General features: G+C 47.6%; 2 protein-coding genes across 7 annotated transcripts in view; one reads left to right on the top strand and one right to left on the bottom strand.

Annotated features, from left to right (window-relative positions):
* Nucleotides 1-562: 562 nt before the first annotated feature.
* DNAJB2 (DnaJ heat shock protein family (Hsp40) member B2) lies at nt 563-23,124 on the top strand. Of its 4 annotated transcripts, none has more exons than XM_069982561.1 (11): nt 563-995; nt 3,989-4,133; nt 6,913-7,109; nt 8,296-8,377; nt 11,536-11,645; nt 13,476-13,529; nt 14,348-14,458; nt 15,086-15,178; nt 15,428-15,539; nt 15,894-15,964; nt 18,401-20,714. In XM_069982561.1, exons 4-11 carry the CDS (start codon nt 8,313-8,315, stop codon nt 19,063-19,065), a joined length of 1,281 nt encoding a protein of 426 aa, XP_069838662.1. In that variant the 5' UTR covers nt 563-995; nt 3,989-4,133; nt 6,913-7,109; nt 8,296-8,312; the 3' UTR covers nt 19,066-20,714. The 4 variants fall into 4 exon arrangements, with proteins under 4 accessions (XP_069838662.1, XP_069838663.1, XP_069838661.1 ...); XM_069982562.1 differs by lacking the exon at nt 6,913-7,109 and adding an exon at nt 22,805-23,124 and having other exon boundaries at nt 565-995; nt 18,401-18,625; XM_069982564.1 differs by lacking the exon at nt 6,913-7,109 and having other exon boundaries at nt 848-995; nt 18,401-18,625; nt 20,193-20,714.
* The window catches only part of PTPRN (protein tyrosine phosphatase receptor type N), a 61,060-nt gene continuing 59,015 nt past the window's right edge, over nt 22,628-24,672 (bottom strand). For all 3 annotated transcript variants that reach the window (XM_069982557.1, XM_069982558.1, XM_069982559.1), the window contains one exon: nt 22,628-24,500. In XM_069982557.1, coding sequence (XP_069838658.1) covers nt 24,429-24,500 — 72 coding nt within the window. In that variant the 3' untranslated portion in view covers nt 22,628-24,428. The remainder of the gene's footprint in view (nt 24,501-24,672) is intronic.

Raw genomic sequence — 24,672 nt, 5'->3', positions numbered from 1 at the left:
CTCCTTTGCAGACTGAGCAGATCTTTTGCCTTCTCAGGCTGATTGGGATCAGAGCTCACCTGATCCCAAAACCCACACTGGATCGAGGGGGAGGGAATGGCAGATCCCACTACCAACCTATCCGCCATTTCAGTAAATCCGGCCCGGAAAATTTAAAGAACAACTCAGCAGTATATCACTGCTGAGTGACAGATCTCTCCTGGATTTACCACCTCACCATATGCAGTAGCCTGGGTGAGATGTACCTCCCCTCGCACACTTTCCCAGTGACACTTCTACTATATATATATATATATATATATACTGTCACTGTAGTCACCAGTCATCCTGGTGTGGTCTGATATACTGTATATATATATATATATATATGTATATATATATATATATATACTGTCACTGTAGTCACCAGTCATCCTGGTGTGGTCTGATATACTGTATATATATATATATGTATATATATATATATATATACTGTCACTGTAGTCACCAGTCATCCTGGTGTGGTCTGATATATAGTAACTGGATCCCAACAATCCCCCAACCCGCGGATCCAGTCACAGCTCTCAGTACAGGACGCAGCAGCTGCAGATACACGGGGTGGGGACACTGCTGTAAAGCAATGGTCTCCGGCCTAGCAGTGCTGTCAGGGCATGCTGGGAGTTGTAGTTATCCCGGTGTAATGTGTCACGTGTCAGCTGACAGGCCAGCACTGTAATAATACTGGAGATTATACGCGCAGCTCCAGCTCCGGGATCACTGCGCTCACACTGCAGAAATCCAGCCCCGCCCTTCATCCCAGCTCAGCCAATCACAGAACGGGATGTGAGGCAGTGAGGCGGAGGCTGGGCGCTGATTGGTTACTGAGCGGCAAAGTCTCGTCTGGTATTTTCTGGACGTTTCTCCTCAGCTGACGGTGACGTCACGGGACAGCCGATATAACATCAACTAGACGGAGAGCGACCCGGAGACTGACAGGAGCAGCGGAGCCCGAAACAGTGAGTATGACGGGGGAGGCGTGACGTCATCACCATAGAGGGGACAGAGGGGTGACAGACGGGAGCACCACGGCAGGTGACTATAATACAGGACAGGTTATCATAGAGAGCTGAGGTAGTGACCACTGACGGCTGGTGACAGCTGCGGCCCTGACACTTAGGGGTTAATGGTGACGTCACTAACTGATACATTGTTACACGTTCTGGAACCCTCAGGAATCCCTATATAGAAGAGGGGCAGGGGCAACAGAGGAGGACAGGGGCAACAGAGGGGGACAGGGGCAACAGAGGAGGACAGGGGCAACAGAGGGGGACAGGGGCAACGGAGGAGGGCAGGGGCAACGGAGGAGGGCAACGGAGGGGGACAGGGGCAATGGAGGAGGGCAGGGGCAACAGAGGAGGACAGGGGCAACAGAGGAGGGCAGGGGCAACAGAGGGGGACAGGGGCAACAGAGGAGGACAGGGGCAACAGAGGGGGACAGGGGCAACGGAGGAGGGCAGGGGCAACAGAGGGGGACAGGGGCAACGGAGGAGGGCAGGGGCAACAGAGGAGGACAGGGCAGGGGCAACGGAGGAGGGCAGGGGCAACAGAGGAGGACAGGGGCAACAGAGGAGGACAGGGGCAACAGAGGGGGACAGGGGCAACAGAGGAGGACAGGGGCAACAGAGGAGGACAGGGGCAACAGAGGGGGACAGGGGCAACAGAGGGGGACAGGGGCAACGGAGGAGGGCAGGGGCAACAGAGGAGGACAGGGCAGGGGCAACAGAGGAGGACAGGGCAGGGGCAACGGAGGAGGGCAGGGGCAACGGAGGAGGGCAGGGGCAACGGAGGAGGGCAGGGGCAACAGAGGAGGACAGGGCAGGGGCAACGGAGGAGGACAGGGCAGGGGCAACAGAGGAGGGCAGGGGCAACAGAGGAGGATAGGGCAGGGGCAACGGAGGAGGGCAGGGGCAACAGAGGGGGACAGGGGCAACGGAGGAGGGCAGGGGCAACAGAGGAGGACAGGGCAGGGGCAACGGAGGAGGGCAGGGGCAACGGAGGAGGGCAGGGGCAACGGAGGAGGACAGGGGCAACGGAGGAGGACAGTGCAGGGGCAACAGAGGAGGGCAGGGGCAACAGAGGAGGACAGGGCAGGGGCAACGGAGGACAGGGCAGGGGCAACAGAGGAGGACAGGGCAGGGGCAACGGAGGAGGACAGGGCAGGGGCAACGGAGGAGGACAGGGGCAACGGAGGAGGGCAGGGGCAACAGAGGAGGACAGGGCAGGGGCAACAGAGGAGGACAGGGGCAACAGAGGAGGACAGGGGCAACAGAGGAGGACAGTGCAGGGGCAACGGAGGAGGACAGGGGCAACGGAGGAGGACAGGGGCAACGGAGGAGGGCAGGGGCAACGGAGGAGGACAGGGGCAACGGAGGAGGGCAGGGGCAATGGAGGAGGGCAGGGGCAATGGAGGAGGACAGGGGCAACGGAGGAGGACAGGGCAGGGGCAACGGAGGAGGACAGGGCAGGGGCAACAGAGGAGGACAGGGGCAACAGAGGAGGGCAGTGCAGGGGCAGCAGAGGAGGACAGGGCAGGGGCAACAGAGGAGGGCAGGGGCAACAGAGGAGGACAGGGGCAACAGAGGAAGAAAGGGCAGGGGCAACAGGAAGGAAGGGCAGGGGCAACAGAGGAGGACAGGGAAGGGGCAGCAGAGGAGGACAGGGGCGAGAGAGGAGGACAGGGCAGAGGCAGCAGAGGAGGACAGAACATGGCAGGGGCAGCAGAAAAGGACAGGGGCAAAGGAGGATATGGCAGGGGCAGCAGAGGAGGACATGGCAGGGGCAGCAGAGGAGGACAGGGGCAACAGAGAATATGGCAGGGGCAGCATTTACACACTTGGTGATACATTAGTATATTACAGGCAGGTTATGGACACAGTGTTGTAGAAGGTAACAGGTTGGATCTCTGCCAGGAGGAGCTAATGAGTACTGGGGGGGGGGGGGGGGGGGATAGGGGTGATAGCAGGGTGAGTATAGTGGGTGGGTAAAGTCATCAGGGCTGTGACTAGGCTCCTGCCTCCTGTGTTCAGGGTTACTGCTGTAGGTCAGGGACTGATAGCGGTGTGTGGCCGGGATTACCAGTCTGTCCCATAGAGATTATCTGCATGGAGAGATTAGCCTCTGCTATGGGCAGGATGCCACCTGAGGGGTGAGGGGCATGTCAGTGTGAGGGGCATGTCAGTGTGAAAGTACAGCCAGGGTGAGGGGCATGTCAGTGTGCGAGTACAGCCGGGGTGAGGGGCATGTCAGTGTGAGAGTACAGCCAGGGTGAGGGGCATGTCAGTGTGAGAGTACAGCCAGGGTGAGGGGCATGTCAGTGTGAGGGTACAGCCGGGGTGAGGGGCATGTCAGTGTGAGGGTACAGCCGGGGTGAGGGGCATGTCAGTGTGAGGGTACAGCCGGGGTGAGGGGCATGTCAGTGTGAGAGTACAGCCAGGGTGAGGGGCATGTCAGTGTGAGAGTATAGCCAGGGTGAGGGGCATGTCAGTGTGAGGGTACAGCCAGGGTGAGGGGCATGTCAGTGTGAGGGTATAGCCGGGTTGAGGGGCATGTCAGTGTGAGGGTACAGCCGGGGTGAGGGGCATGTCAGTGTGAGGGTACAGCCGGGGTGAGGGGCATGTCAGTGTGAGGGTACAGCCGGGGTGAGGGGCATGTCAGTGTGAGAGTATAGCCAGGGTGAGGGGCATGTCAGTGTGAGAGTATAGCCAGGGTGAGGGGCATGTCAGTGTGAGGGTACAGCCGGGGTGAGGGGCATGTCAGTGTGAGGGTACAGCCAGGGTGAGGGGCATGTCAGTGTGAGGGTACAGCCAGGGTGAGGGGCATGTCAGTGTGAGGGTACAGCCGGGGGTGAGGGGCATGTCAGTGTGAGGGTACAGCCGGGGGTGAGGGGCATGTCAGTGTGACAGCTGGCATCACATGGGCCGATCTCATGTTCTTCTTTATTAACTTTTAGGAGTGTTCAGGAGAACAGCTGTACTATGGCCTGACCCGGGATCAGTATCCGAGGCATCTACTTACATTCCAAGCCCTGTTCTCACTGCAGCTGCTGCAAAGCATCCAACTCACCCGTCCTGTATTGTTAGGACCTTGAGGAGAGGGTAAGTGCCAGCGAGGACTCTGCTGTGTATTATGAGGTTCTACAGCAGCTCAGGTGTGTATGATTAGGTTCTGCAGCAGCTCAAGGGTCTATGATGAGGTTCTTCAGCAGTTGAGGTGTGTATGATAAGGTTTTTCAGTAGCTCAGGTGTGTATGATGAGGTTCTGCAGCAGCTCAAGGGTGTATGATGAGGTGTCGCATAGTTGTGCATGATGAAATGCTGCAGCAGCTGAGATGTGTATAATAAGGTTCTGCAGCAGCTGGGGTGTGGATGATGCAGTGCTGTAGCAGCTGAGGTATGTATAAAGAGGTTCTGCAGTGTCTGACTCGGAGGTGTGTATGATGAGGTTCTGCAGCAGTTGAGGTGTGTATGATGAGGTACTGCAGCAGTTGAGGTGTGTAGGATGAGGTGCTGCAGCAGCTGAGGTGTGTAGGATGAGATTCTGCAGCAGTTCAGGCGTGTTGTGAGGTGATACAGCAGCTGATGTGTGTATAATAAGGTGCTGCAGCAGCTGAGATGTGTATGATAAGGTGCTGCAGCAGCTGGGGTGTGCATGATGAGGTGCTGCAGCAGCTGGGGTGTGCATGATAAGGTGCTGCAGCAGCTGGGGTGTGCATGATAAGGTGCTGCAGCAGCTGGGGTGTGCATGATGAGGTGCTGCAGCAGCTGAGGTATGTTTGAAGAGGTTCTGCAGCATCTGACTGGGGTGTGTATGATGAGGTTCTGCAGCAGAAGTTGAGGTGTGTATGATGAGGTTCTTCAGCAGCTGAGGTGTGTATCATAAGGGTTCTGCAGCAGCTGGGGTATGTATAATGAGGTGCTTCAGCATCTGGGGTATGTATAATGAGGTGCTTCAGCATCTGGGGTATGTATAATGAGGTGCTGCAGCAGTTTTAGTGTGTATAATGAGGTTCTGCAGCAGCTGAGGTGTGTATCATGAGGTTGTTCTGCAGCAGCTGAGGTGTGTATCATGAGGTTGTTCTGCAGCAGCTGAGGTGTGTATCATGAGGTTGTTCTGCAGCATCTGGGGTATGTATAATGAGGTGCTGCAGCAGCTGAAGTGTGTATGATGAAGTTCTGCAGCAGCTGAAGTGTGTATGATGAAGTTCTGCAGCAGCTAAGTGATCAGTGCTTTGTGGCTCTTGATGGAAGAGATAAGTGTTTATGTGGTGCCGCTCGTCTCTATAATCATTACAGTGTGATGCTTATACTAATATTATTGACAGACGTTATATAAGGAATCCATCGCTGTGTGCTACAGTCTCTGATATAATCTAATACTTCTCTCCGCTGAGGTTTCTGCTTCTCTTCTCTTCTCTGGAATCTCATGTTTTGCTTTATTTTTATTTTTACCAAATATGTCCAGAATGGAGGAAATATCTGTCTGTCACTGGATTACGGAGGATGGGTGGGCGGTCATAACTCCTCAGCCAGCTTAGGAATCTTTTATTACTTTACACACTCCTGTATTACTTGTATTTTCACATGATAGCTGCAGATTACACATGGTTACACCTCATTGCCCTAAACCAGGGATGGGGAACCCATTGCCCTCCAGCTGCTGCAAAACTACAATTCCCAGCTTTTGGCTGTCCAGGCATGATGGGAGTTGTAGATTTGCAAGACTTGGAGGGCTGAAGGTTCCCCATCCCTGGTTTAGGAGAAGATTATATCAGAGACTGTAACACACAGCGATGGATTTCTTATTATAGTCTGTGAATAATAGTAATATAAACATCACATTGTGATGTCAGAAAGTACGGATTGTAGAGCCAAGCGGCACCAATTAGACCCCGCTTATCTCTTCTCGCCACATAGCATTGATCACTCTCAGCTGCTGCAGCACCTCATCGTACACACCATAGCTGCTGCAGCACCACGGCATAGACACACCTCAGCTGCTGCAGCACCTCATCACACACACCTCAGCTGCTGCAGCACCTGGCGGTAGACACACCTCAGCTGCTGCAGCACCTCGCCATACACACCTCAGCTGCTGCAGCACCTCACCATACACACCTCAGCTGCTGCAGCACCTCACCATACACACCTCAGCTGCTGCAGCACCTCATCATACACATCTCAGCTGCTGCAAAACCTCATGATACACACCTCAGTTGTTGCAAAACTACAATTCCCATCATGCCTGGACAGCCTTTGACTGGTTGATGCTGACCTCTATAAGGGTCTTGTTGTCACGTCTGTCACATCAATCAGAAAGTCCCTGGTTCCCAGTGGCAGCTGTCTCGCCTGGTTGTGTTTGTTTGTTTGATCCGGATGGGCAGACGTCCCATAAATAGGTTTGGCCTGCAGTCTGTCATGTGCTCGGCATCTGATGTACAGGATAGGATTGTGATAGTCAGTGATGTCAGGTGATTGTGTGTAAACCTGATTTGAGAAGACAGTATAAAAGTTAGAGGCCTTCTTCACATACCACATCTCTGCCCTGACTATAAGTTTATTACAGCGTGTACGACTGCCGGGATCCCCAGTGATCGGCTGTGATCCTGGCGTGAATGTGGCTGCAGTATTATCACAGTGCCCCCGCAGGAGAAGTGAAGTATTACAGCCGTCTTCATTAAAATCAATAGGATGTCCCTATAGCCACTCTGCAGTCCTGCGAGTAGTTGAGGGTCCTGAATATGGGGGATGGAGGGGGTCCCACCTTTATAATAACAGATCACCTGATAAAGTATCTTGGATTTTTCTAGACAAGGTAAAAATTGTCATTGGTCAGTAAGTTCCTAGTTACCAGAGTTCCTTTAATTCTTTTGATTAGGAGGAAGTCAGACCCCTGCTTATGTGTCATTACATTGTAAGATCACCCCCTTAAAGGAGAACTCTGGGCAGAATTCTTCTTTAACAAATGCCGGGGAAAGGAAGGATAAAGGCCGCTGACTGACTGAGCGGACTTGACACTTCACGTCCCGGGGACCGGATCGGGGGTATGCAGCCACCAGCACTAGAGCCGGGGAGGTAAGATCATGTTTGTTTTATCCTCCCTCCTCCCTGACACTTGTAAAAAAAAAAATAAGTCTGCCCAGAGATCTCCTTCAACAAGGCTTCCAATGTCTGATGATTTTTGATTTGATTGACCCCAATTGGACTTAGGAGGCAACAATTCTACTGCTTACATCTGGGAGTTCAGCAGCTTAGATTGTAGAGATCCCTGGGGGTCCTGGAAGACCTCCGCCCACCAGGACACATGGCAGATCGCTGTACATGAAGGCTTCCTGGTGGGTTATCAGACCGGCACAGAGAGAGGAAGCTGAGGAAGAAGATAAGAAACCACATCAGCAGCTTCTGCTAAATGTTATATAGCGAAGGACTGTGGCCCTATTATCCTCATTGTTGTCTCCCCGGTATAAATAGAAGGTGACGACATGTTCCTGCGGTCAGGTTTTGCATGTTCTGTATCACCTGTCGCTTCCAGTTCCACCCATGAATAAGAGAAGAGGGGCAGAGGCTGCCAGGTGAGACGGGCATCACCGTACACCCTCATGGCACGCGCCCGTCTTGTAGCGATGCTCTGCTGTCTTCATCCCACTGGCTGTTTCTTCTTTGCACAATTTGCCCATTGTTATGTCCAAGATGGGGGGAGGCTGAGATAGCATATTGTGCTGAACTGGGGACATGTTGATATATATGGTGGTCGGCATTAAGGAGCATTACAGTCACCTCTCTGCTGCGTTTATGTGGCTGATAACAGGGAACAATAGCAGACAGACATCCATTGTTCTCGGTTATCACCCACTTCGGGAATAGAGGAAAATAAGCAGATTTACTTTATGACTACTGTCCTCTGATATTGCATCTGACACCTTCATACCCTGGTTTGTAGAGTTGTAGATGGTGTCAGCTGGTAAATTTACAATTCATCCATTTATGATAGAATAAATCATGGCTGTACATTTGGAAATGTCCTGTGACTAATAACTGAGGACCCTTATGGAGGGAATGGGACTGTGTCTATTCGCTTTCTGTTTCCTAAAATAATATGGCTGCCGGGTGGGACGGGGAGGGGGGTAAGGTCACAGCTGTAGGGGAATTTGGCGCTTTAGTCATTGACTATTTCTGTGTCTGCATCATCACAGGATGCATATATATATATACAGAGTAACAGAGAGGCTTTACTAACCTTATCCCTTTGCTTACTTTCCAGAGACTCGTCTGTCAGTCATGGGAGACTATTATGAAATCCTTGGAGTTCCCCGAAACGCCACCCAGGATGATATAAAACGGGCGTAAGTTTATAGCGAACCCTAGGATTAGTAATATAATAGTCGTAGCACATGTGTTAAACTGGCTGTTCCATAAACAGACTCAGGCCTCACAGGCAGAGACATGAAGATCACATAGAGTTTCCTAAATGTGGGTTTATAGGTTATTGTGGGAAGGAAAGCGATGACTCCTCCAGGAGCAATAATGACTCAGACAACATTTTCTTATTATCAAAGCTCAACTATGTCAACCTAAAAATCTTTACTCCATCTGCAAAAACTGCTGCCTCCCATGGCTGTAAGTAAAACTGCAATAATACTGCCTCCTGTGTACAAGAATATAACTACTATAATACTGCTCCTATATACAGGAATATAACTACTATAATACTGCTCCTATATACAAGAATATAACTACTATAATACTGCTCCTATATACAAGAATATAACTACTATAATACTGTTCCTATATACAAGAATATAACTACTATAATACTCCCCCCTATATACAAGAATATAACTACTATAATACTGCTCCTATGTACAAGAATATAACTACTATAATACTGCTCCTATATACAGGAATATAACTACTATAATACTGCTCCTATATACAGGGATATAACTACTATAATACTGCTCCTATATACAGGAATATAACTACTATAATACTGCACCTACATACAAGAATATAATTACTATAATATTGCCTCCTATATACAGGAATATAACTACTATAATACTGCTCCTACATACAAGAATATAATTACTATAATACTGCCTCCTATACACAAGAATATAACTACTATAATACTTCTCCTATATACAGGAATATAACTACTATAATACTGCTCCTACATACAAGAATATAACTACTATAATACTGCTCCTTATATACAAGAATATAACTACTATAATACTGCTCCTACATACAAGAATATAATTACTATAATACTTCTCCTATATACAAGAATATAACTACTATAATACTGCTCCTATATACAGGAATATAACTACTATAATACTGCTCCTATATACAAGAATATAACTACTATAATACTGTTCCTATATACAAGAATATAACTACTATAATACTCCCCCCTATATACAAGAATATAACTACTATAATACTGCTCCTATATACAAGAATATAACTACTATAATACTGCTCCTATATACAGGGATATAACTACTATAATACTGCTCCTATATACAGGAATATAACTACTATAATGTGGCTCAGGGAAGAAACAGAGTGCTGCACATCACACCTATGGCTGATACTAGTGCCGCTTGGCTAAATAAAAAACACATCAGAATTTTGTGTATGAATTGATCAAGCCATACTGCCCCATGTACCTCGTGCCGGTATCTGATACACATGGGTCCCTACACTAAGTCCACACCGTGCCAGTCAGTGGCCACCAACCCCGCAGGCGTGCACAGCCAGGGAACGGGGGCCATGGGACGGCCCTGCGACCCCCATGCCACAGGACCAGACCCAAAAACACCACACCAGAACCCGGCCAGCACCGCCGGCGGAGAAGGTCGCCCCCAAGCAGCACAAGTCTGGATAAGGTATTGCGCTCACCATAGCTGCAGCAAACAGAATGGGGAAAAACAGGAGGGATTAAAACCATGTGCACTCAGGTGTCTCCTGCTAATTGCGGTCATGTGGGTCTCACCAGGAGGAGTGCAATACACGGAGAAAAGAGAGAAACAAAATGTGGCTCAGGGAAGAAACAGAGTGCTGCACCTCACACCTATGGCTGATACTAGTGCCGCTTGGCTAAATAAAAAACACATCAGAATTTTGTGTATGAATTGATCAAGCCATACTGCCCCATGTACCTCGTGCCGGTATCTGATACACATGGGTCCCTACACTAAGTCCACACCGTGCCAGTCAGTGGCCACCAACCCCGCAGGCGTGCACAGCCAGGGAACGGGGGCCATGGGACGGCCCTGCGACCCCCATGCCACAGGACCAGACCCAAAAACACAGACATTGGGGTTGCAGGGCCGTTCCATGGCCTCCCTTCCCTGCACGTGCACACTTTGCGGGGTTGGCGGTCGCTGACCGACACGGTGTGGAGTTAGCGTAGGGACCCGTGTGGACCAGAGGACCTGCGCGGTGGTACACGGGGCAATATGGCTTGATCAATTCATATACAGACACTCTGGTGTTGATTTTTAATATAGGCCTAGCGGCATTAGTATCAGCCATAGATGGGATGTGCAGCGGTTCCATTCTCTCCAGTTCATGTTTTACAATTCTCCCTCTCTGAACAGCTAGCACTCCTTTATAAGACCCACATGACCAAAATTAGCAGGAGATGCCTGTGCTCACATGTCTGGACCCTATGTCTTCCCCATTCTGTGAGAGCAGCAATGGTAAGTGTAGTACCATATCCATACTTGTGTCGTTTGGGGGCAGCCTTCCCCGCCGGTGGTGCTGGCTGGGTTTTGGTGGGGCTTTTTGGGTCTGGTCCTGTGACATTGGGGTTGCAGGGCCGTTCCATGGCCTCCCTTCCCTGCACGTGCACACTTTGCGGGGTTGGCGGTCGCTGACCGACACGGTGTGGAGTTAGCGTAGGGACCCGTGTGGACCAGAGGACCTGCGCGGTGGTACACGGGGCAATATGGCTTGATCAATTCATATACAGACACTCTGGTGTTGATTTTTAATATAGGCCTAGCGGCATTAGTATCAGCCATAGATGGGATGTGCAGCGGTTCCATTCTCTCCAGTTCATAACTACTATAATACTGCTCCTACATACAAGAATATAATTACTATAATATTGCCTCCTATATACAGGAATATAACTACTATAATACTGCTCCTATATACAGGAATATAACTACTATAATACTGCTCCTATATACAGGAATATAACTACTATAATACTGCTCCTATATACAAGAATATAACTACTATAATGCTGCTCCTATATACAGGAATATAACTACTATAATACTGCTCCTATATACAAGAATATAACTACTATAATACTGCCCCTATATACAAGAATATAACTACTATAATACTGCTCCTATATACAAGAATATAACTACTATAATACTGCTCCTATATACAGGAATATAACTACTATAATACTGAATACTGTGTAGAATAGCTTCTTTCTGGTTGTCAGTGCTGATGTTATGTTTTCCTTAAGGTATCGGAAGTTGGCGCTGAAATGGCATCCAGACAAGAACCCAGATAACAAGGAACTTGCAGAGAAGAAATTTAAAGATATTGCAGAAGCTTATGAGGTGCTATCAGATGGTATGGAGCTGAGCTGCTGCTTTATTTTAGTATGAAATGTACATCCACAAGAGTTATGTGGCGGTATATATGACATAGCTGCTATTGATGGTGACTTAAAGAGTCACTGTCGTATTTTTTTTTTTTTTTTTTTGCAGAAATCAATAGTCCAGGCGATTTTAAGAAACTTTGTAATTGGGTTTATTAGCCAAATCTGCCATTATCTGCATGTAAAAAGCCTTTTCCCAGGTCCCCCCCTCCTTCCTCTTTTTCATCCACTCCAAAAAATCTGAAAATTGTGACTTGTTGCAGGAGACGTCCCCTGTCTGCTCTAGGGAGGGGGGAGGGGGGAGGAGGAAGGAGGGAGTTAGCCGGCAGCAGAAAGCAGATAACAGAGGATTACAGGCACGGAGCTGGGTGACAGCTGTAATCGGAGCTCAGGGAGGTCACTGGTGATGGTCAGAACAGATAACGGGTGAGGGATTTGTAGATTAACTCTTTGTTGTCCTGTTTTGGTCTTTTCTTTAGCTCTCTCCATAGGAGAACAATGAAGACAGGGGGGGAGAGCTTCAAACTGCTTTTTAATGATAAAAATGCATTTTTCGGATAATAAACCCAATTACAAAGTTTCTTAAAATCGCCTGGACTATTGATTTCTGCAAAAAAAAAATTCACGACAGTGACACTTTAACCATAAACATGTTGTCAGTGTGGAGAGGGATATAAGCCATTGTCCCCTCCATAGTCCTCCATCTGCGCATTGTCCCCGGCAGGATCATGATATGTCAGGCTCAGCTTTCAGGTATCACAGTCGGGCAATTAGTCTCCTCAGGGAAAGCAAGTGACAACCATCCAGAGACCATGAGGGCTATCACCCATCTTCCCTGAGAGCAGATGACAGCTAAGGAGTATGTATAGAATATTTAAGAATTTATTACATTAAGGTTTTTGAAGTTGAATTTTAGGAGGAAATGCCCCTTAAATAAGTAACCCCACCTGTACAACCCTGAAAAACCTATTTGGGCCACGTTAAGGGGGAACTTTGGCAATTTTTATTATTATTGTTTTCAAATCAACTGGTGTCAGTAAGTTATATAGATTTGTAAGTTACTTCTATTTAAAAAAAATCTCCACTCTCTTAGTTCTTATCAGCTGCTGTATGTCCTGCAGGAAGTGGTGTATTCTTTCCAGTCTGATACAGTTCTCTCTGCTGCCACCTCTGTCACCATGCATGTAGTTTTGCTGCCAAGATGTCAGGAACTGTCCAGAGCAGGGTTGGGGATTTGCTGCTGCTCTGGACAGTTCCTGACATGGACAGAGGTGGCAGCAAAGAGCACTGTGTCAGACTGGAAAGAATACGCCACTTCCTGCAGGACATACAGCAGATGATCAGACAGGAGAAAGAAAAAATTTTCCCCGGAGTTCCCCTTTAAGAAGCCAGTTATTACCACCGAGAAAACTACAAACAGCCTCGTGGCTCCTCTACATGTTAGTTACCCCTCCCAAGATTAGAGATGATCGAAGAGGGCTGAGGTTTAGGTTTGTACGAACCCGAACCATCGGCATTTGACTCTCGCTGCCCTTCCGTTCCGTGGGGAAGGTGGAGACAGCCCCAGTCCCACCTGGAAAACAGGGATACAGCCTAGGTAATAGGGGAGTCAAATGCCGATGGTTCGGGTTCGTACAAACCTGAACCTGGGCCCTGTTCGATCATCTCTACCCAAGATGAATTTATGTCACATAATTGAGTCAATAAATCCTGTAAAATATAAAAGTTGCTCTGTGACTGTCAGCAAGTCCAGTGTCCTGATCAATCAGTAAAACGTGATCTTTTTTTTTTTTTTTTCTCAGCGAGCAAACGTGAAACTTATGATCGATATGGAAAAGCTGGATTCTCAGGACCTGGTAAGTGTATATGTCTGGCAGCCTCCCTGCTGGAACCACTAGTAATGGTAAGAGAGGCTGCCGTGCTGCGCTATAGTGATGGCAGCCTCCCCCCGGCCTCTGTATATAAGAATATATGGTACATGGGGGGTACGGGACCCTGCTCTGTACAGTGCTGTGAGGGCTTGTTTTTTTCAGGAGCAGGTGTACTTTGTAACGGCATCTTCAATCTACCATAAAATGAATGATGGAACCCCCAAAATATCATTTATAGGGTGAATTTGGTTAAAAAAATGCGATTCCGCAAATTTGGGGGCGGGGTTCCATGTTTACGTAATGCAGTTTGCGGTAAAACTGACATTTTTTCTTTATTTTAGGTCGGTCTGAACACAGCGATGTGCATGGTTACTAGGTTTTCTAACCTTTTACTATTTTTATAAGCAGCAAAACTTTTTTTTTGCAAATTGGTATATTTTAAATGGCCCCATAGTGACTCTTATAGCGCTTTTATATTTTTACCTACGCGGTCGTATGGGGCGTAATTTTTTGCGTCATGATCTCCAGTTTATATTAGTAACTTTCTTTTCTAGATCACACGTATTGATCACTTTTTATAAAAAAATGTTATACTTAAAATGTAATTTAAAACGCCCCTTTGCGTTAAGGCACAGCCTGCAGGGGCGTATATGTATGCCCCTGGTCGTTTAAGGGGTTAAACCAATGTATTGCCAAAATATATATATATATATATTTTTTTTTTGGAGTCTTCGGAGTACCCCTTTAATATTGTTTTTTTTTTTCTTTTTTCATTTTTTTTCTATTCCTTCTCTCATTTACAGAACCTTCAAGATCCAACCCCAGATACCAAGGTTTCACCTATACATTCCGGAGCCCTGATGAAGTATTCAGAGAGTTTTTTGGGGGCAGAGATCCTTTCTCAGATTTCTTTGGTAAGTTTTATTTGATTTTTTTTTTTTTTTTTTTGCATTTCCAACAATTCGGAAAAGTATCAAGATCTTTGGGTCCTGTGTAACTCCCTGAGTACTGAGCGGTGGCGGTTTGGGATGTTACTGGGTTATGCGGCAGTCAGGTCTCCACTTGAAAGCAAAGTAGCTGGAAACTCTTGGCGTCGATGCAGACGCTGAGATAAGGGCGGGGTTTTGGCAGAACCCTGAGACGGGAATCAGATACAACACAGATAATGTTTGCATTGTCTACTAAGACCCACTACCACCACTATACACTAGGGGGCACTGTCATTGTAGTCAGTGGAGATCTGGAGAGGAATGATGTCATTAGCCTTCCATGTAAGAGGGATGGGGTTATCAGGGAAGGAATGATGATGTCACATAGTGAGTGATGTGGATATCTTGGGAGGACTAATGATGTCATACTATGAGAAAGACATGGGCATCGGGATTATGTGTCACCTGTCAGGGATGATGATGTCAGAGTAAGGGGGGTATGCTTATCTTTAGGGTTCATTATTGAGGCACTGTAATAGGTAATCTGTAGTTTAACCTTTTTGCTCCCCCTTGTGTTAAATATTCTTCTTTATAAGTTCCTGTCTCTTTAAGGTGATGACTTCCTGTTCCCTGGGATGCGCAGCAATGAGATGCGTCACACCCGCTCGGCACCTTTCTTCACAGAGGTTTTCCCCAGTAGCAGAGGTAAAGCCGAACCCCGTTCCATAAAGCGTATAATATGTCTGGTCACATGACGAGGGTCAGGTGGCAGTCTCTGCTGTGATTTTAGATGAGGGTGGATATTGGCTCTCCCCACCGCTGACACATTGCACCAGACCCCCTCTCAGGACTAGTCCAGGACAGGGCCTCTGAGTAGCTTCCATTCACTGACAGCAGACAGGGATCTGTCTTTGCGTCTTCACGTGATAACAGAAGTGTTTCTCCCTTGTACAGTTTTCTCGTCTTTTTCGTCTTTTGGAAGTGACGGGTTTGGGGTGACTGGAAACATCTGCTCCGTCTCCACCACAACCAAGATTGTTAATGGGAAGAGGATAACAACCAGAAGGTGAGGCGACACCCAGGTCCACGGAAACCTAAAAACTGGACCTCAGCCCCTGATGTATCATTGACAATACATGTGTAGTGGAGGAGCCTATCCCCCCCTCTTCCCCGAACAATGCTACACTCCATCTCTATCACTGGGGTACCTACCTACCCGCATTAGTTTACCCTCTCGTAACATCTTTTTGGGCTTCCAGACCTCAAATTTCATTGTTTCAGTGATCCAATTCACCCGCCGTGCGGCACTGCCGGCCTCGCACCTCCAGGCACAGCTTGGTAGGGATTATGTTGTGTATCACTAAGTATGGTGAGACCGCTGGTGTCATGATTTCTTTTAACTGTATAATATTCCTTAAAGGACTGTTGAAAATGGCGTGGAGCGGGTAGAGGTAGAGGAGGACGGGCAGCTGAAGTCCATCCGGGTGAATGGTAAGGAAATGAGAAGTGACCTACCTTAGTGACCTTTATTTTCCTATGTGCACAGTAGAGGCTAAAGATATCATTTCTATGTAACGGAGCAGGAGTGCAGTGATATTGTACATGACTCCATATGGGAATTACAGTTATACCCGCCTGGCACTTCTGTCTGCGAAGTCTGAAATTTCCAGTTTATCCTATGAGATGCAGCTCCACTCTGCCTGTCAGGATATCAGGATCTCTAGTCTGTTCTGTGAGATCTGATATCTGCGGTGTGCAGGATCTCCATTGTGTCGTATGAGATGCAGTACCACACTGCCTGTGTCTAATGTCTTCTGTGTGCATGCTCTTCAGTGTATCCTATGAGACGCAGCCCCACACTGCTGGGTGTTTCATCTTCTGTGAGCATGCTCTTCAGTGTATCCTATGAGATGCAGCACCACACTGCTGGGTGTCTCATCTTCTGTGAGCATGCTCTCCACTGTATCCTTTGAGATGCAGCTTCACACCGTCCTCCCTGTTTTCTGCTTGTAGGAGCTGACAAAGAATGACTTAGTACAAGGAGATAGGCTGTAGCTGCATCTCATAGGAATACACTGAAACTCCCTGACACTTAGAGAACCTTAGAGCATATATTCTGTAGGGAAAATCCGCAGCAACCCATCAATTTACATGGACATCTTAAAGGGGGACTCCGGATAAGAGAAACTTGTTTTCTATTAAAAGTACATTAAAAGTTATATAGATGTGTCTATATAATGTATTACCATATCTGTGTGGTTCTGCCACACTGGTAGCTAATAGAAATCCAGGAAGTGAAGAAGAATGGCCTCTGTGCCAATTCACATTGTCTCCTGTTCCCACTGCTCTCCCACCTTAGGAGACAAATCTTCCATGCCTCTGTCTCACATTGTGTGTGTTTGCCGAGCACAGGCTCATGATGCAGACTGGGGGCAGGGCCTGATGTCACAGGAGGCTTGGCTGGATCCACCAATCCCCTGAGTGATTTACCATCTCTGAATGGCCAGAAGCAGGTGCAGCACTAATTTTACTGATTGTGGTGGGTGGGGGACTGTTATGATCAGCTGAGGGAAAGCATTGCATTCTGGGAACTGATCAACCAGGAAGGACAGAAACAAAATACAGAACAAACCCCCCGCCCCAAACAAATGCATTTTTGGTAGTTTCAAAACAGGGATAGATAGGTAAGTAATAATATATGCTTCTGCAGAAGTTTCATTTTTTCTAACCTCTACCTGGAGTTCCCCTTTAGGTCCCAGTGCAACAAAACTAATCGAAACTAATTAGGTCCCAGGTTTGCAACAAAACTAATCGAAAGCAATAATCCAACCTATTGCACTCCATAGAGCTGTCAGGACATGATGGGAGTTGTAGTTAAAGGAGAAGTCCAGCGAAATTATTTATTAAAGTATTGTATTCCCCCAAAAGTTATACAAATCACCGATATACACTTATTACGGGAAATGATTATAAAGTGCTTTTTTTCCCTGCACTTAATAAAGCATCAAGGTTTCACTTCCTGGATAAGGCTTTCACATTGACAGTAAGGCTATGTTCCACCCCGCAAAACTACGGGCGTAGTTCTGCGGCGAGAACCACGGACGTAGTTTTACGCAGTGTGAACATATCCTAAGGCTGCTGGAGAGGATGGTGGCAGAGGAGTGGTCAGTGTCCCTCCAGTGCCCTGTGTCCCTCAGTGTCCCCCTGCCACCATCCTCTCCAGCAGCCACAGCCCGCACAGCTCTGGGAGTCGGGTCGTGACATCACCATGTTATCCAGGAAGTGACATCATCATGTTATCCAGGTGATGTGTTATCCAGGTGAAGTGTGTACGCTCCGGCCGGGATCCCATTGACAGTAAGGCTATGTTCCACCCCGCAAAACTACGGGCGTAGTTCTGCGGCAAGAACTACGGCCGTAGTTTTACGCAGTGTGAACATAGCCTAAGGCTGCTGGAGAGGATGATGGCAGAGGGGTGGTCAGTGTCCCTCCAGTGCCCTGTGTCCCTCAGTGTTCTCCTGCCATAATCTTCTCCAGCAGCCACAGCCCGCACAGCTCTGGGAGTCGGGTCGTGACATCACAATGTTATCCAGGAAGTGACATCGCCATGTTATCCAGGAAGTTACATGCAGGGAAAAAAGCACTTTATAAGCATTTCCCGTAATAAGTGTATATTGGTGATTTGTATAACTTTTGGGGGGCAATAAAATACTTAATAAATATTTTCGCCGGACTTCTCCTTTAACAGCTGAAGAGTCATAGGTAGGATAAAGCAATAGTCTTTAACCACTTGTTTTCCAGAAGGAAGTGAGGGCATGATGGCAGTTGTGGTCCTCCAACAGCTGGAGAGTCACAGGTTGGGTAATACTTAATGTCACATGATGGTGCCGTCACTGATCCTGTCTCTTGCGCTTCTGAATCTTGCAGGGGTAGAAGATGAACTCGCTCTTGCGCTGGAGATGAGCAAAAGGGATCAGAAAAATGTGCCAACTCCTACCACCACCACCGCCCAGACCAGAGAGCCTCCACACAACATCCAGAGGGGGTCCCCAACCTTCATGGTGATAGACAGCGATGATGAAGATGAGGATCTGCAGCTGGCGATGGCTTACAGCCTGTCAGAGATGGAAGCCGCAGGGCAGCACCGAGCAGGTGTGCGGAGTAAACTGAGAACAGGGAGAGGACAGGCGCAGGAGGCAGAGAGGCAGCTAAAGGGGCAGAGACGGGAAGAGGTGCTGAGGCACCAGCCGGGGGCAGATCAGCTGAGGCACCAGCCGGGGGCAGATCAGCTAAGGCACCAGCCGGGGGCAGATCAGCTGAGGCACCAGCCGGGGGCAGAGAATCTGAGGCACCAGCCGGGGGCAGAGAATCTGAGGCACCAGCTAGGGGCAGAGAATCTGAGGCACCAGCAGGGGGCAGAACAGCATAGTCAACACAAAAGGCATCAGGCAGATGTTCCAAGACCACAAAGAGAAGCCTCAGGGCAACAGCCGGGGTACACGGAGGAAAGTGAAGGAAGTAGACGGGGACAGGGGAACCCAAAAGATGAAGACAAGGATGAGAGAAAGAAGAGTAGATGCTATATATGTTAGCATGATGTCTTATACAGCCTTATTTTTAGTGGGAATCTGAATTCATAATTGCAGAGCATTGCAGCGTAAGAATAAGTCAGCTGAGCGCTTCAGCCCTGGGATAAGTCAGCAGAGCATTGCAGTGTAGAGATAAGTCAGCAGAATGTTGACGTAGGAGAGGACTCTGTTTGATGTGCTTCATCCTTTCAGCCTCCTCTTCCTTGCTCTGTGCTGCCCCCTATAGCTGATCTCTGCCCTTGCTTCCACTCTAGTCGTTTTTTTCCGCTCTATCTCTATGGGGAGCAGGGATGTTTTTTTCTGCTAAACTGCCAAATGTTAAGTTACACTGTAGGTATATATATATTTATACTTATGTATCCAAACCAAAGACTAACCGGAAGCTGTTAACTGTACCGCCTTGTGGCGCCATTGTGGTGTTGCTTTTGTGCCAATAGTGATGGTTTGGACAAGTTCGGCCCTGACTATAAGCTGTTTAACCTTCATTGCCTTAAAGGGGAAGTCCACAACGTTGCCTTTTATCTCTTTCTCATTCCTCACCCCCAGCTCATAATAGGACGAATTGCAGCGAAATCGAGGTTTCCCATGATGTCTTGTTTGGAATTCACACAAATGTTTTGCTGTCAGTAGGACGTGTAAAAATTCCCTGAAAGGACCCTGATATGATGCAAAATATAATGCATGCAAATTCACCCTGTAGGCTGGTGACCTCCTGGATGAGTCACTCCCCATGATGCCGTCTGCCAGGGCATTATGGAAGTTGTAGTTTTGCAACAACCGGAAAGCTTCAGGTTGGGGGAAACTGCCCTAGATATTAAGGTTGCTGCCATACCTGACCACACAGCTGCCCATGGCGTGACAGTCCCCAGATGTTACATGGCTGCCTTTGTTTACATGAGCCACATATCCTGAGTAGCGTTCTTAGGAATGTTCATTCACCCAATAATCTTCCCATGTTAAAGTTTTTTTTAGAAACAATTTGTAACCCCCCCCCCCCCTTTTAATAATAATTGGCTGCAGCTCGTCTTGTTATGGGCAGGGACCCCTCTGAATATCAGTAGAACTCCCCCCCTCGCTCTTCCTCCCATTACTGATGAACTGTCTACTGAATGTCTTGCTTTTCTCACTAGGTGTATTCTGAGAATGGACTCACATACCGTTCTGTTACCATGGCCGCCTGGGGGGGAGCGAGGGGAGCACAGACAAGCTTTACCCCCCGACACACTGCACCTTTCCTCTGCGCAGGTTTGGCACATGGGCTCTACCATCCTGACAGATTCAGGGGACCCCCCCACCCCACTTCTTCCCATAACCTGCACCACACTGGAATGAATCTTTCTGTTTTTTTTCTGGAACCCCTGAAGGGAGGGAGATAGCACTTGCGGATTTTTAAGGGGCTGGACCCAAGGGACATTATATATTTGGGAATGCGTGGAGAGACGCGTGTGTTATACATATTTATATACCGGATGAGACGGGACATGTGTCCCCTGTTATTTGCTTTGAGACATATTTATTGTTATGATGATTCTGGACTATGGACTGAGCTGATGTGAAGGGGTCGAGGGTGGAGGTTTGGTCGCGTTCTATTAACCATGGAGGCGTCTGTAATGAACAAAACCTTCTAAATAAACCGGACGACTTTTACTATACATCTGCTTGTGTTCTTACAGCGATCACATACTGTGCGGGATATATGGAGGAGGAAGCATAAATATCGCAGGAGAGCAATCTCTATATAGACCCCAATAACAGGGCCTAGTTATAGGGGCTGCTGAGGTAGCAGTTGTATTAGGGCCCTGAGGGGAACAAAAGGCCACACCAATCTCCAATATTATAAGTGGCACGTAACATGGCTTTCCTCTTATGCCTTTAAACCCCTAAGCTCTGGTCCAATAGGCTGGTGTCAGATGTGTATACAAATCAGTCAGGGGAAGGGGGCCATTCACAGACATAACATACATTACAAAGTTGTATAACTTTGTAATGTGTGTTATTCTGTGAATAATTGCTGAGCGCCGCACTACCCCTTTAAACCGATTTGTATAGGCATCTAACTACACTTGTGCAAAACCTTTCCTAGATAAATGCTGGCTGGACTTGATGATTTAACCCCTCAAAGGGGTTATCCACTGCTACACAAACACGGCCAGTTTCTTCCAGAGACAGTACCGCTCTTGTCTCCAGTTTACATGTTGTTTGAGTTACAAAACCTGCACCCAAACTGGAGACAAGAGCGGTGCTCTCTCTGGAAGAAAGTGGCCATGTTTTCATTTTCAGTTTTTTCTCTTCTCCTTCTAAGAACCATATTTTATTTGAAAAAAAAAAAAAAAAAAAAAAAAGGCTCAGTTGCATTGAAGTGACTGGAGCCAAATTGTAATATCACATACAGCCTGTGGAGGGGTGGAGCCAATTTTTAGAAGAAAGCAGCTATGGTTTTTAATCCTGGATAATCCCTTTAAGCAGGACTGGCCCCCATCTATTGTGTATGGGGACTTTCAGACTCATTGATGGCAGATGATGGGGAGAGAATGATCAGGCCTGATGGATTTCAACTGCCCAGTCTTTTTTATTTTAAAGTAGCTGTAGAGTCTCCCTCCCTTCCCTCCCTTCATTGAAAACACGTGAACATTGACTTAAAGGAGTTATCCATGCTTAGAAAACATAGTTGCCACTCTTGTCCACAGGTTGTGTATTGCAACTTGGCTCCATTCACTTCAGTAGAACTGAGCCATGAAAGAATAACCAAACTGAGGACAAGGGTGTCGCTGTTTCTTAAAATGTACCTGTCATTTATAGAAATTTTTGACTTGTCATGGAGACATAAAAACAAAAAGCTAGCCGGCACTCCACTGCTGGGGTGTGTGGCTTCCCCACCCCATCTTCTGTGGGTGTTTTTAAGCAGTGTAGTTGGATCCTGTACGCTTAGCTTTGTAGACTTATAGCCTGAGAGAGGCCATTACTAGTATAGAGACCATCTATTTGGGGTCACCTTAACATGGTGAGATGATAAATTCTATTTGATCAAATGGTTTGCTAAGAACCTCATGTAAAAAAAAATTCTTTAGAAGTTTTTTTTTCATGTGTATGATTGAGGGAGCATGTGCGGTGAGGCCTGACACTTGCAGCATCTTTTCTGTCTTGTACGTCATAGAGACATGTCAGAAGTCTGGGTCTGAATGTTCACACCTGTACCGATGGGGAGAACGAGCAGGAAGAGGAACGGGCTGCAGTGTGGTCCACGCCCAGCCTTGTTCCAGTGTTCCCCTTTTACCACAGCCTCCTTGGGTTCGTCTGATCCCGTGTCTCCAGTGACAGGCCGTTTCAGCCAATCACTTCAGAGACTGGTGCGAGAGTGAGGCAGCTGCAGTGAGAGGGGAAAACAGGAGCAAGGCTGGAGGCTGACCCACCGTCAGAGTAGAATTTTTTTTCTTTACCATAGCATCAGCCATCAGCCATGGTTTTTAAGCATGTTAAAAGACAGAGATCAGCCGATGATCATTGCCTTTATTACACGGAGCCATGATCTACCGGATTAGCCCGATTTGGCAGATTATCGCTCCCTGACAACTTGTTAGCCCAGACAACCCCTTTATGTGAAATTGAAGACAGGCGACATCTTTTGCATTTGCACAAACAGAACACGATTACTTTATTCACATCAATATACAAAATTAAAGTCTATTATATTTCTCTAGAAATGATTCTCTCTTTTTTTTTTCTTTTTTGGCGATGAAATAAGATGCGTTAGGATATAGAAAACAAGATGAGAGGTGTAAGGCCGGGCAGAGAAAGGGCTACCTCGTCTCAGACGTGCCTCCCCATGCCAATCCCCAGCGGAGAATGCAGCATATTCAGATACAGAGAAGAGAGAACAGGACAGAAGTGGGAGGATCGGGCGTCACACGTCACAGCTTTGTGCCCCTCACTACAACAAAAACAGCTTGGGTTCCCGTCTATAATCCCTTTGTGTGCCAATGCAAGATCCCTGCATGCTGTCAGTGAATGGGAACATAGGAGGAGAGATGTGTGATGATGTAGCTTGTAAGGAGTTGCCTAATTGGCAACCTGCAGCCTTCCAGCTGTTGCCAAACTACAACTCCCATCATGCCTGGACAGCCAAAAGCATGATGGGAATTGTAGTTTGTCAACAGCTGGAAAGCCATAGGCCATAAAGCACAGCTCTCTGACTGTTGCCAAACTACAATTCCCATCATGTCTTAAGCATTGGCTGTCCAGGCATGATGGGAATAGTAGTTTCACACTGGCTGGAGGGTTTGCGCCAGCCATAGAAGATCCTCTATAGTGGATATAATTATAACAGACTTTTTGCTGTGAAGAATGTGATGTCTTTATCTACTCTCATGAGGTCACATGCACTGATACACTGCGACGGACTGTCAGCACAGGAGAGAGATTAGAGCTGCCGATGTGCATTGTCTAAACTGGATACAACTATAGAGAAAGTCCTTACAGGAGGTAAACAATGTTCTTGTTCACTGACAGAACGCAGAGATGGTGAGAAACTAACGCAAAGTGTATATTGGGAATTTGCATAATACATTGGTATACAATGCGTCAGCACCTTGGGACGGGGGCAGTCACCTGTCTGGCTGTATGATCATCTAGATATTTCCTACAGCCCCTCATCCATTTGGGTCAGAGGTATCAAACTCAGGCCCTCCAGCTGTTACAAAACTACAATTCCCATCATGACTGGACAGCCAAAGCTATGGCTTCCCAGGCATGATGGGAATTGTAGTTTTGCAACAGCTGGTGGGCCTGAGTTTGACACCTCTGATTTGAACCCAGACCATCGCACGTATAGATCCCTTTAAATGTTTGTCTGTGGAAGACGCATCACTGTATGTAATGGCCATCAGAGTCATCTGCATATCGGTCACTGTTCACACGCTTCCATCATGTAGTATATAGAGAAGGGTATCTGTGTGTAATAGCTGTGCTTACAATAGGTTATGGATAAAGGGAGTGTACCGTGCTCTAGAACGTTGGGTAACTCTCCATATTAGTGTCATTTAGGGATTTCGCCCCAGAGAACTTAGGAGACTTAGAACCAATTTGCTGCTGGGAAACATGAACAGACGTGACTACATAATAATGAGGTACTAGCAGCTTAGGAGTGAAGCATGGGGGACGAGGTAGCGAATTTTGGGCTAGAAATCAGGCAGTACTGGGGTAAAAAGCTTGGAAAGGCAGATAGGCAGTAAGGGGCATGGAAGGGCAGCCGTGGCTCCCTGGCATGATGAGCAAAGGGAACACCGAATGAGTATTTGAGGACAGATCGAGCTGCCGTGTCCATAAGGCAGGTCCAGGTCACAACACTGAGCGGCTCGGTCACCACCTTCTCACTGCGGCAGAGCCTTAAGAATCGCATTGACTTCCTCGGCCACCGCCGTCAGGGCAAATTCAAACTGATCCTGGAAAATGACAGGAAAATTGCATCAGGATCTATCGTCTCGGGAATTAAATTGATGGGAATTGTAGTTCTGCAACAGCTGAAGGGCGGAAGCTTCCCCATCCCTGTCCTAGGACAAATGATCCCTACTTGCTAAACTCTTGACTGTAACTCTAGGGGGTTGTATGCCGTTT

This window comes from Dendropsophus ebraccatus, chromosome 9, assembly GCF_027789765.1.
Source record: "Dendropsophus ebraccatus isolate aDenEbr1 chromosome 9, aDenEbr1.pat, whole genome shotgun sequence".
In the NCBI taxonomy this organism is placed as follows: Eukaryota; Metazoa; Chordata; class Amphibia; order Anura; family Hylidae; genus Dendropsophus; species Dendropsophus ebraccatus.
The sequence above is the reverse complement of the archived record's forward strand: the minus strand, read 5'-3'. Positions and strand labels throughout refer to the sequence as shown.

Coding starts and splice junctions, on each gene's coding strand:
- DNAJB2 (XM_069982561.1), top strand. CDS start 8,313: ATGGGAGACTATTATGAAATCCTTGGAGTTCCCCGAAACGCCACCCAG. Junction 11,646..13,475: donor TTATGAGGTGCTATCAGATG/GTATGGAGCTGA, acceptor TTTTTTTCTCAG/CGAGCAAACGTGAAACTTAT. Junction 13,530..14,347: donor AGCTGGATTCTCAGGACCTG/GTAAGTGTATAT, acceptor TCTCATTTACAG/AACCTTCAAGATCCAACCCC.